Here is a 12,561-nt window from a genome sequence, read left to right on the forward strand (position 1 = left end):
ACGCGGCAAACATGGCAGAGGCAGAAGTTCGACGCAGAAGTATAATGAGGCATTTAACGGGACGCCATGTTGCTTTCCGACCAGCCATCGCGTGCCGTCTCACACACATTCACTCGCACACACACACACTCGCGCTCACTCACTCACACAAACGCACACATGTTCACTCACACACACACGCTCGCGCACATATACACTCACTCACTAGCGCTCACACGCTATCTCGCGCTCATGCACACAGTCTCGCTGACTCATAAGCGCACACACTCTCTCGCGCTCACACACGCACTCTCTCGCGCTCACTCACTCACTCACACACACACACACACACACACACACAAACGCACACATGCTCACTCACACACTATCTCGCGCTCACTCACACACACAAGGTCTCACACACACACACGCGCGCGCACACACTCTCGCTCACTCACTAGCGCACACACGTTTTGTTTCAGGTTGAATCCAAATGAGCACTGTTAATATTCCAAAAGGCACAAGCTCTTCCTTGACTGTTTTCAGTCTGTGTTTTTCGTTTTTATGGCACAAAAATGGCAGTTTTTTTTGTTGTTGTTTTTTTGTCTGGACCAATGAATGCGAAGGCACTAAGGCACTCTTCTTGATAATCTTTCAAGGCACACACTAGCGTGCCATGGCATACTGGTTGAGAAACACTGCGGCTATAGGTCCCTGGACTTTCCTTTGAGAAGTAGCTTACCTACTTTTAGGTTTGTTCTGAGGTTGCTACACATAATTTGTGTGTACATGTGCTCTGTGCTGTGTCTTCTGATCAGATATTAAAGCGAGTTAATACAAACAAACAAATTTGTTCTTATTCCCTCATCCAATGAGAATCGATAAGAGAATCGATAAGGAATCGGATCGATAAGCAATATCGATAATGGAATCGGAATCGTTAAATCCTTATCAATTCCTATCCCTACTCGGGTACGAGTATTGCGTAACCCGCCGTGGTACTGTGCATTGATCTGGGATCACTTCAGTCGATTTAACCTGGATTTCCTAGGTGAGGTCCGGTCCCTTTAGAGTCATGGATCACGGCCATTCTGGCGTGCTCTGACGTGTCAGGGCGCGAATTGCCCTGACACTAGCCTTACGCAATACTTGTTTTCTCATCTCAGGGAACTGAGGTTACGTTAGTAACCAAGTAGTTTACCTCTGTTTCTTGTCTTGTCTCCTTAATGTGTTGGTTGTGTTTGCCTGCAGTTCTCCATTGTGTTCTTGTTGGACATTTATTTGAAAGATTATTGATTTATATTTTCTTATATAATTTCTTATTGTATAACCACATGTGACAGGTACATTATAAGAAGAAGAAAAAATAAAATGACAATTAATGTGAGAAATAAACGTTTTACTGTTGACTTCAAACACATGTAGTCCCAACTAGCTAATTTCTTGTCAAATACATTTAGAAGCTCTGGTAACAGGGTTGTAAAAATCGCACATCTCATAAAAATGAATAAAACGGCTCATATATTATATAAACGGCCTGTGTAGGAAATGTTCAGTGTACATTTATGTTTATATCTGCGCTAGATAGGACCCCAGATTTTTATTTTGGTTTGTTTTTGCCTTCAGGGACATGTTAAAGGAAGACTTTGGTGCTGAGTAAACATATCCTTACACACATAAAAGTAATGGTGGACCATAATATGGCAAGAAACAGAAGAGACGCATGGTTTCAACTTTATTGGTCCCTTTAACACATTCTGTTGTCTATAAGTAACATTGCCCCTTCATGTCTACTAACTATCATTAGAGTGTTAGTAGAGCATTAGTAATGTTACCGATACGTAAACCTGCATGACGAAAGGGTCAAGGCTTCCATTCATACATGTAAAAAAAAAATTAAAACAGTTCCTTTAAATTGTAATCATTCACAATAATACAGTTTTACTGTATGTTTTATTAAAAAATCCCTTCAATCTTTTGACCTGCGGTATACTGTCATGTGTAGTCAAACACGCACGAGTCAAAGATAAGCAAATAACAGTCTTTTAATCTCAAAGGAAACCATGCAGAAGAATAGGAGTCAAAACCATATACTTAACACAAACAATACCGGACAAAGGAACTAACCCAAACTGAGGGCTTATATACACAGAGAAAACAGTGAGCGGGATGAATCAATCTAATCACACAACTTACCTCATGTTGTGTGGCTACATTGTTCTCAATTGATGGTGTTTAATGAACTGTATCTTTTTTTTCCTGGGCAATGACATTGGAAAGCCAAGACTTTAAGGTATGTTCTTTTGTAAAATCTTTTAATAATGAACGCATGGTGGGAAATATTCACTGAAGCAATCAGAGTGCCAACTAGTACATCCCCTACATGCCAAGCACACTTATCTGATTTGTTTGCCAACCGATACAATCTGTCGTCTATATTTGTGAGGTGATTATATAAAAATTATAGTGAACTCACTAAGTAGGCCTATAGCAGACCAAGACCACTTCAATACACCAGCCATGATCAATCTCCCTCTTCCCAGTGTGTCCATAAACATGCAACACACACGCATTGTTTTCAAATGCATGATCAACAATAGAAACACCTGCATGATAGTTGCCTGTCCGTCATGTTTGTGAAATGAGACCTTGGCTTCAAAATAAGAGGTTGGCTCAACACCACTGTGTATTGACTTCTATACACTCTTCTTGATCTGCTTTGACAAGCAGTAACTTTGATTATCAAGGCCTTAATGATACGTTACCTTGCCACTAATTCCCTTGATGACGAAGTATGCGCAACGTTGCATATTTATCCAGATCAGGTATTCAGTTTTTTTTTTCCGAAAGATGGACTCAAATTCTGGCATTTAAAAAACACAACAAAAAAAACCCCAGGTATGATTCTTATCTATTAACAATGTGCCTCGCCTAGGATTTTATTAACGCTGAATTTCTGATATGGCTTACTAATTTGCATAAAAAGTTCTGGCCATCTGTTTAGTAGACAAACATAAACTATAAATAAAAAAAGGACACATCTGAGTTACGTTTAATGTACAGATGGGTTGTCCATTGGTAGAGAAACTCAAAATCAATGCAGCTGGAGGCAGTTGGTTTGTGTACTCTACTAGTAGCATATTAAATTCAGTCAGCAGGGTGATCAACTCAAGGTCGTTGTCAGAAGTAAGGCAAATGCTGGCTCCCTGTGGGGAGAGAGGTTAGTGAGACACAGCATGAGAGTGTTAATGTTGTGTGCTCCACGTCCATTCATGAAGTAGATACTGCCAGTTTTGTCTTGACAAGGTTCCAAGGTTCCGTCCTGCGACAGCAGGTCCAGGATCAGATCTTATGGGCTACCTGGAGCCATTTATAAAAGTGAAAAATTTGTCTCAAATTAGTATTTTGGTTTTGACTACACTGTGAAAAGTGACCAGTTGACTTAACTTAAAAAAAGTGAGGAAACCTGTTGTAGTAGTTCACTTCAGAATAAAAATGTCCTGATAACTTACTCACCAATGTCATCCAATTCACGTCTTTCTTTCTTCAGTCGTAAAGAAATTAAGGGTTTTGAGGAAAACATTCCAGGATTGTTCTCCATATAGTGGACTTCAACAGGAACCAACTGAAGGTCCAAATTGCAGTTTCAATGCAGCTTAAAATGGCTCCACACGATCCCAGCCGAGGAATAAGGGTCTTATCTATAGCGAAACGATCTGTCATTTTCTTAAAGAGATAAACATTTATATACTTTTTTAACCACAAATGCACTATAGCTGTGATGAAGGTCACGTGTGTGACGTAGACGGAAGTACCGACCTAGTGTTTACAAAGTGAACGTGCAAAGACTAAGTCAAATGCTCAAATAATAAAAGGTAAAACAATGATGTTGGACGATTTTCAAGTTGGAGGAGAAAATACGTTTTTCATCCTGCCCTACATGACCTTTCCTTTTTGGCGCATCGCAGAGCTAGTGGAAGATGACCATTTGTGGTTAAAAAGTATATATATATATATATATATATATATATATATATATATATATTTTTTTTTTTTTTTTTTTAAAAAGACCAATCATTTCGCTAGATAAGACCCTTATTCCTCGGCTGAGATCGTGTGGAACCATTTGAAGCTGCACTGAAACTGCAATTTGGACCTTCAACCCGTTGGTTACTGTTGAAGTCCACTATATGGAGAAAAATCCTGGAATGTTTTGCTCAAAAACCTTTATTTCTTTTCGACAGAAGAAAGAAATACATGAATATCTTGGATTACGTGGGGGTGAGTAAATTATCAGAATTTTTTTATTCTGAAGTGAACTAGTCCTTTAAGATTAAGTATAAATAAATTTCATGCGTAATTGAAAAAAATAAGCAATTATACGGTTTATCTGGACCACACGTGTGTCTTTTAGTCCCGTATAGTCCATATAGTCATCCCAGATTGGTCTTAACCCCAGTGACAGGTAGGTTTAGGGGCGGGGTTAGGGGTAGGCCATCGTTAGTGGCCATGTGCGGTTATTACTTGAAAAGAGAAATGAGAAACCTCAAACCATTGGCGCCACTTCCCCAGCGCTAGCTTGATGGATACCATCTCCTGGTTAGCAATATCATAGTTGACCTCCGCAGGGGAGATCTTACGGGAGTAGAAGGCACAAGAGAAGAGTTTAAGAGGATTGCCACGGCGCTGCAGAGCACTGCTCCCACGACGAGAGGCATGGGGTCTGTATGTTGGAGGACAGGCTGTGTGAAGGCTGTTTTGAGTGTGTTGTAGCCAGGAACCAAGGTCAGTTTGTGAGTTGTTTGATCACGAAGCACTGGATGTAGTCGTGGAAGACTATAGGAACTCAGATGGTGAGTTGGTCAGCCCATATGGCATAACCCAGTATTCATAGTGGCCGGGGGGGGAGTGATGAACATGGTTATCGCCCTTTCTAATGCGGTTCAAATTGTAGGCGTTTCACAAACCTACTTTAACTTGGAAAATACATTGCATTTAAGTTGCAAAGGTTCTTCCAAACCCTCCAAAGAGTGAGAGATAACACAGGTGGCTCAGAGGTGGGACCAGGTAAACAAGACTGCATTTGGTGCGCCAATCGGATGGATTGTTAAATTTTCCAGCCCCATGGAGTCATCATACCCTTACAAGATGGAGTCGGAGAGCATTATAAAGACCCTGGCAGTATGCTGTCAACAGTGTGGGCTAATTCTAGCCACTGGCTGCTGCGAGAATGCGAAACGTCATATTATTAAGGCATATTATTAAGGATTTTATTCCTTGTTGTAGATGACGAGGCTGTTCCCTGGCCTGGGTGTCACCTGTCGGACCGGCAAATACCTCGCAAAAATGGGCAACAAATGCTGTGGCGGAGTGTGTGATGGGACCATCCCGCTCCCATATGTGATATCCCATTGAAGTATTTAAATGGTATTTAAATGGTGAATGAATCTTTCACCGTCTCTGTCTATAAACGCTGAGGCTGCATCTTGACTGTAAGAGAGCATTGTAATAGAAAACCTCAGTAGATCAGTGGTGTGCACAGGTGTTCTGAATTAAAAACATATATATAAAAAATCAAATGTAAAAGCCCAGTTACCCTTAATGTTGTCAAATATTCCTGGTTTAATAAACATTTAAGTTACATAAAAAAAGGAAACCAAAAAATTTTTTTTTTTTTTACACTAACAATGCTATTAATGTACTATTTATTAAAACAAAGTATAACCAAGTATACATCGTCTGTAGTAAACTGTTAGGCTAGAGTTAGGTGTTAGAGTTTGGTAGTTGACATGTACAGTACTTGAAAAGTTACTTATAGTCAGTAGAATGTCTTTTGGGAGCATCAAAATAAAGTGTTAGCAGATATTAAGCACAGTCTACTAATACTCTATTGAGAGTTTGTTGACATGTAGTTGCAAAAAAAGTCAATATAGCAAAGAAAATATTTTTCCGAATGCCTTAGCCTATACCAGAAATCCTGTTTGTTCTCAGAATGGCATTATTAAGCAGTTTAAGATCTCAAATTGATGAATGAACTTCATGCTAGCCTTCTTGCAACAGAGAGCTTAAACTGTTAGGCCTTTTGCTTATACTGAATGTGTAACTCTTGTATTGTTCATTTGCTAACATCAAGTAAAATATCTTCTAAGTTTATTGCTTGGCACATTGCTCCCCCCAGCAAGCTCTTTGTATGACTTTCCACTTTCCATGAAGCCCATCAATGTGATTCACTCTGTATCCGTCTCATTCTCCAGACATCATGGCTCTTGTAAGTGGAGAAATATATTGCTTACTCCAAGGTAAACAAATTGCCTTAAGTAGAGACTAAACTGATTGAAGATTGAAAGATTGAAAGCAATATTTCCTCTAAGGATGATCAGCGAGGACCCTCATGCTGCTTCTTATGAGCGGAAAAGCACACAGATTTGATCTCAGATCAACTCAAAATGTTGAGCAGCAGCGCTGTATGCAAAAGCCTGTGAAATTCTAGATATATTTTAAGATCAGTGCATTTATTCTGTATGTTCAATAGATGGATTCATTCATTGACTCATGCAGGCTGTGAGCCTTATAATAACAAACACATTTTATTTATAATATTAATTACAATATTGAAAATTATGTCATTTCAAACTTGCGTCACTCCATCCCCCCCCCCCCCCCCCCCTTCAGGGACTTAATTCCTCCACTATCACACAATCCGGCTTTGATTTATCACTTTGTAAAAAAGATTTCATTTATTTTACTGGTCTGAAAAAGTATATTTGCCACACTTTACTTGTATGTAATGTATTTAGCAATTTGCATTCTGCATGCTCTGCAAGTTATACACTAGATTAATGCTCTCAGACGCAGCTCCTGCAATTGCCTGAGACACAATCCGTAAAAACGTCCTTGTTCATTTTTGGCCACAGCATTATTCATTCAGTGACCATATTCACACTTTTAGAGTAGAAATTGAACTTCACCCTGAGTAAAACAGAACACTGGTCCAATTTAGCTATAGAATAGAACATTGCGCTGTTGTTTTCTGTCATGTGCTTCTTTTATTTTCCATCCAATTGAACCAGAAGCAAATTACAGTATGAAAAGGTTTTAACAAGCTGTACAATAAACCACTTTACCTCATGATGTGCAAGGCTTTTTTTTTTTTCTTTTTTGCAAGGCTGCAAAAAATCTTTAATAGTACTACAACATTTTCAATTGCCCAGCGTATCGACTGGAAATCTCTTTAACTAGCACTAACTTATTTTATGAGGTGTGTATTGAGACATGATTATTCTCTAAGGGACTATAACAGCAGGTGTTGGTGTTTTGCTCTTTGCCTTGGGCGGCAGACAGTGCAGAAGAACTAATTGGATCTCACAAAAAAAAAGACAAACTATATTCACTGCCAAAGAAGAACAAGGTCCTTCTAGACCTTACTGAAAGGTTTATGCGGTGATCAGTGTGATTTACATTCAGAATCCCGTTCTTTGAGAGAACTTTTACTAGCCCAGTAAGTGTTGAGGATCATTAATTAAATTAATGAAAAATAAAACGTATATTATGTTTCACTCAATGCCTCATTCTCTCTGCTCCATGATACTTGATGTCACCACCACAGGTCACATTTACAGCCCACGTTTACTTACTGATGAATGTTCCTTTGTAAAACACTCAACATTTAAAATCAGAAATGACAAGCTTTTTTTTTACAAGCTTTCTTTGCTTTCTCCAGCATCCGTCTGAAAACAAACAAAGCCGTCAGCAGCCTAGGATGTATTTAAACTGTCTCTTCTCCCAAGATCAATACAGAGGGTTGGTTGTTCTTTCCCCCTTAGGAGTCTGTGTTGTGGACAAGCATCTGTTTTAGTCAGGGCGGATTTACAGCCATTCATACATTTCCCTGAGATCCAAATTGAAGAACAAACAGAATCACAAGCAAAAATAAAAAAATAAAAAAAGTGTTGGACAAAGGTATTGAGATGGAAAGTCCCAAACCTCTGAATCAGGGCATCATATTAGGGATTATGTGTGGTTAAGGTCTGATCGACCAAAGGTCGATAATTTTGGAGGTATATAAGTTTCAACAGGGCTTACATCAACATTTCATTAACTGCAAAATCTAGTTTCCCAGCAAGCAATATAGCCGTCATTTCAACGTCTCATGAAAGTGCGTATTTATACCACGAATGTTATTTCTCGTGCCATTTATACGACAAAAATAGTTTTTGCGTGCATATGATACGCACTTTATGGCGTTTAATACGCACGCACTCCCCACCCCTATCCTACCCAAGGGTTTTCAGTGCGTAGCATACACGAGAAATAACATTCGTGGTATAGATACGCACTTTCATGAGATCGTGTTGTAGCTACAATCCGGTTAATTTGTGAGTAACCCATTTAGCCAAAATAACCTTAAATTGTGTTACATGTCGTTTTTGCCAAAATAACTTGAGAGATATATGATATTGGAAGCAAAGTAAACCGTGATAGGTGTTTGGTTTCATTTCTTCACTCATTTGATTTCTTTGGTATCTAATTGATGGGCTATATGGTTTAGGTGTCTATTTCATTTTCACTGAAAGCCCGAATTTTCTATTGTTTTAGCCTAGACGTCTGACCTGTGTCTGGACGGCTATTAGACGTCTTTTAAACGTTAAATTGCTGTCTGGGTTTCCTCTAAAAATACGCTGGCGAACAAAAATCGCGTTTGACTGACTATGGCAACAGTTCATCCGTTATAGGATCGGTATCGGATAATCGGAACACAAGTAGCCTACTGTCATTATCAGTTTATTAAATGTACACATTACAAATGCATCACTTTTGTTTTCTTCTTTAATACAAATATACGCTATGATCGCGTCGCCAATAATTCTCACATTGCATAGAATAAACATTTAGCACCATGGACAGCGGTCAAGCGTGTGAACAATGGTTTTGGAAATTCAAATGGATTTCAAACTTTCCCCAGTCTTACTCTGAGCATTCCTCACGAGATACACGTTTCTCCCATACGTCGTGTGACAGAGCAGACACAGAACAGCTGAGCTGCAGATGTTTTTTGTCCTTGTGACCTGGATGTGGCATCCAGTAAACCTCAGTAGAGCAGACAGACTCAGACGTCAGCTGAGAAGGAGGTACTAACATCTACACAGTACAGTTCCAACCGCATATGAGGAGTGTAATCATCACCACACGGTGGAGCAAAGGGACGCCAAACTTTATTCCCACTTCTGAACGGATGAACCGAGCAACAAAGTTTAGCAATTGCAAAAAAAACAAAAAAGCTCTTCTAACACTTAAACTCTTCTCCAAATAATATCCTCTCTCTATGGATTGTATTCTGTTGTCAAAACGCAAGAGCACTATAAATGTTGCGCTTTTCCCCAGAAAACAAGGCAGTGACTTTTTGTTCAATGTGCACCCAGAACGGATTGCGATGATTGTGTCCAACTTGAGTGTGATCAGCTGCAGGCGGGCGAGCGGCGCGCTGTGCCTCAGTGCAGTGGAGGGACATTTGGAGGCGTCCTCCCCCTACAGCACTCTCAGTCCCACCGGCCACCTGCTCGTGGCGATGAGCTTGGGCTTCATCGGCACTTTCGGATTCCTCAACAACCTCCTGGTTCTCGTGCTCTTCTGCCGCTACAAGGTGCTGCGGTCCCCCATAAACTTTCTGCTGGTGAATATTTGCTTGAGTGATCTCCTGGTGTGCGTGTTGGGCACGCCGTTCAGCTTCGCGGCGAGCACTCAAGGGCGATGGCTCATCGGCGAGAGTGGATGTGTGTGGTACGGCTTTGCCAACTCGTTGTTAGGTGAGTGCTTTTGTGGAATCTATCTACACGTAGTCCATTGTATCATTCTGTTATGGTTTTGCATGCATGCATGGAAGTTTGATTTATCGGGATTTGTTATTTTTATCTGGCATAAATCATTAAAATGATAAAAACATGTTAATCATAAATACCCACAGTGTCCAGCTTTGTCTCCGTTTGAACGTTTAGTTTGATGAATAGGGATAACAAAACTTATATGGCATCTTCGTGTTGCGGACATCTAAGTTCTTAGACATTTTATTTTTGTATGTTACGTACATAAATGTTTTACTATTCTAAAACATGTAGGTTTTAGTCTACCATTTTCTACAAATATCTTGATTTACCGGTAATGACTTTAAAATGCTAATTGTGTAAGCATAAATGAAAAATAATTAAAATACTTGGAATGCGCGTGAATGTGCACAACTAAATAACTATTTTCAAGGCTATAATCTTATCAGACAGTTACCAGTTACCATAAGCTTGTTAAAACTTGCCTTTCATACAAATGTCATATGCATTTTTTTTACTTTTGATTTCATCATGTGACAACCAAATGATTTTCTGCACGTTGGCTGTATTACATTGACTCTTAATTTGTGGATATATTTGAATATTTAAATCAAAACTGTGTTGCAGTTTTTTTAAACAAATGATTAAAGAGTATGCCAGCTCCTATAAACATTACATTTTCCAAGTTGTTTTATGGGGGCATTCAATAGAACATTATGATTTTTTAATACTGTACAAACTGTATATTCTATCCCTTTACACTAACCCGACCCCTAAACCAATCACAGAAAACTTTCTACGTATTTACATTTTCAAAAAAATAAAAAAATCACTTAGTATGATTTATGGGGACCAAAAAATGTCTCCACAAGGACACACACACACACACACACACACACACACACACACACACACACACACACACACACACACACACACACACACACACACACACACACACACACACACACACACACACACACACACACACACACACACACACACACACACACACACACACACACACACACACACACACACAGCCAGAGGTGTAGTTTATAGCTGCAAATGCATCTAAAGGTGATGACATTGGCTCTTTCTGAAGGCAGTAAACTGTATTTGTGAGCAAATGCAGTATCTCAGACTGATAAATGACGATTAAACATTTTTCAAGAATTGTTGTGTCCACCTTTATCACAAATTAACTTAAATGAGGCATGAAGTGTTTGATGTGGATGACTTTCACCATGTTTAACTGTTGTCATTTGACTAGCATGCCAACTTACATTAGTTATATTGTCTGAAAACTAGGAGAAGGGAAATGTGATAACGTGAGAGAAGGATCCATGGAATAAAGACTCTCAGAAGAGAGAAAGAGAGATGGCATTGATAGACAGAGCTCAGCGGGTAAAGAGAAAGGCTAGAGTCCAAGAGCAGAGACCAGGGAAAGGACAGCATGAGCACCACAGCATCTTTGGGGTTATTCACTATCAGCACATATGTGAGCTTTGGAATGCAAAATTATATTTTATGGTGGTCATAGTGGGGTTGTGATAGAGAAATACATTTCTTTGTTAACATTTCCTTTTGCAGAATGTCTTGGAAATGATTGTCTCTTCTAATCAAGGACTCAGATGGCTGTAAAGATAATAACATTGATGTTGATATTAATACAGATATTGTCATCTGTCGTTCAGCCAGGAAAACAGAACTCAGTGAGACCGCAGCAATAATACTAGTGTCAGCATGCAGTCACTGCAATTGTGCAGGGAGGAAATATAGGAAATAGCTTATGATATATATTATTGCTAAACACCAGATAAACTTCAGTAAGTAAAGCATTAACATGTTGGAGGGACATTGCTTTCGCATCCTCGGGGATGTATAAATCATATTTGCAATTTTTTTTTAACCATGTTAGAACCTCACACTTTACCTTGTTTTACAGTATCTGATGTCTAGTCAACTCAAATCACATTTATTTATATAGTGCTTTATGCAATACAGATCGTTTATCAGCTTCTTCACAGAAATAATGTTCTTAAGTTATGAAATGAATACTGTACATCTATATGTAAGCACTATGTCATTATTCAGCTCAATTTAATTCAGTGTTGATTCAGTCTAGTTTAATAACAGTATGAATGTAAAGTTAGGAAGCAAACTGTTCAACTATTAAGCAGATAATAGCATGATTATTCAGCTCAAGTCAGTCAGTGTTAATTCAGTTTAGTTTAATAATAGTGCATCAAATTATGAAACAAGCGTACAGTAATTCAATTTATAATCAGCTCTACAGAAGTTTGATAAGTGTCATTATTCAGCACAAGTCAGTTCAGTGTTGATTAAATTCAGTTCAATAGCAGTGTTGATGTTGCAGAGTTAATAAGTTATGAAACAAATTCAAAATTGCCATCCAGCTATTTTCACATCAGGTTCAGTCAGTGTGCCAGTTCTCCTCTGGAAGAACACGGTGTGATTCTGCATCACAAGTCAAACTATGTGACCTGAAAATATATTTAAAAAAAAATCTTCTGCTTGAGGATCAAGATACGCCACGGCAGATTTAGGTAAAAAATGAAAAAGTCTAAAGAAGAATCACCATTGTTATATTTTCCAATAAGTCTCTTTTGAGCAGAGAATGTTTTTCTGCCAGCGAATGCAACAGAGCAAGACAAATCACATTTGATTGCTTTGTTTGTGGGAAAATCACTTCTTGGCAGCTTAACATAGCCAGAATATTAGATTTTGAATCCACTTCTCT

At 38.9% G+C, this 12,561-nt stretch overlaps 1 protein-coding gene across 1 annotated transcript in view; it reads left to right on the forward strand.

The window, feature by feature from the left end:
• The first annotated feature begins 9,094 nt into the window (after positions 1-9,094).
• The window catches only part of tmtopsa (teleost multiple tissue opsin a), a 61,729-nt gene continuing 58,262 nt past the window's right edge, over positions 9,095-12,561 (forward strand). Inside the window, exon 1 of the mRNA XM_079613181.1 lies at positions 9,095-9,782. Coding sequence (XP_079469307.1) covers positions 9,302-9,782 — 481 coding nt within the window. The 5' untranslated portion in view covers positions 9,095-9,301. The remainder of the gene's footprint in view (positions 9,783-12,561) is intronic.

This window comes from Phoxinus phoxinus, assembly GCF_949152265.1.
Source record: "Phoxinus phoxinus genome assembly, chromosome: 5".
Taxonomy (NCBI): domain Eukaryota; kingdom Metazoa; phylum Chordata; class Actinopteri; order Cypriniformes; family Leuciscidae; genus Phoxinus; species Phoxinus phoxinus.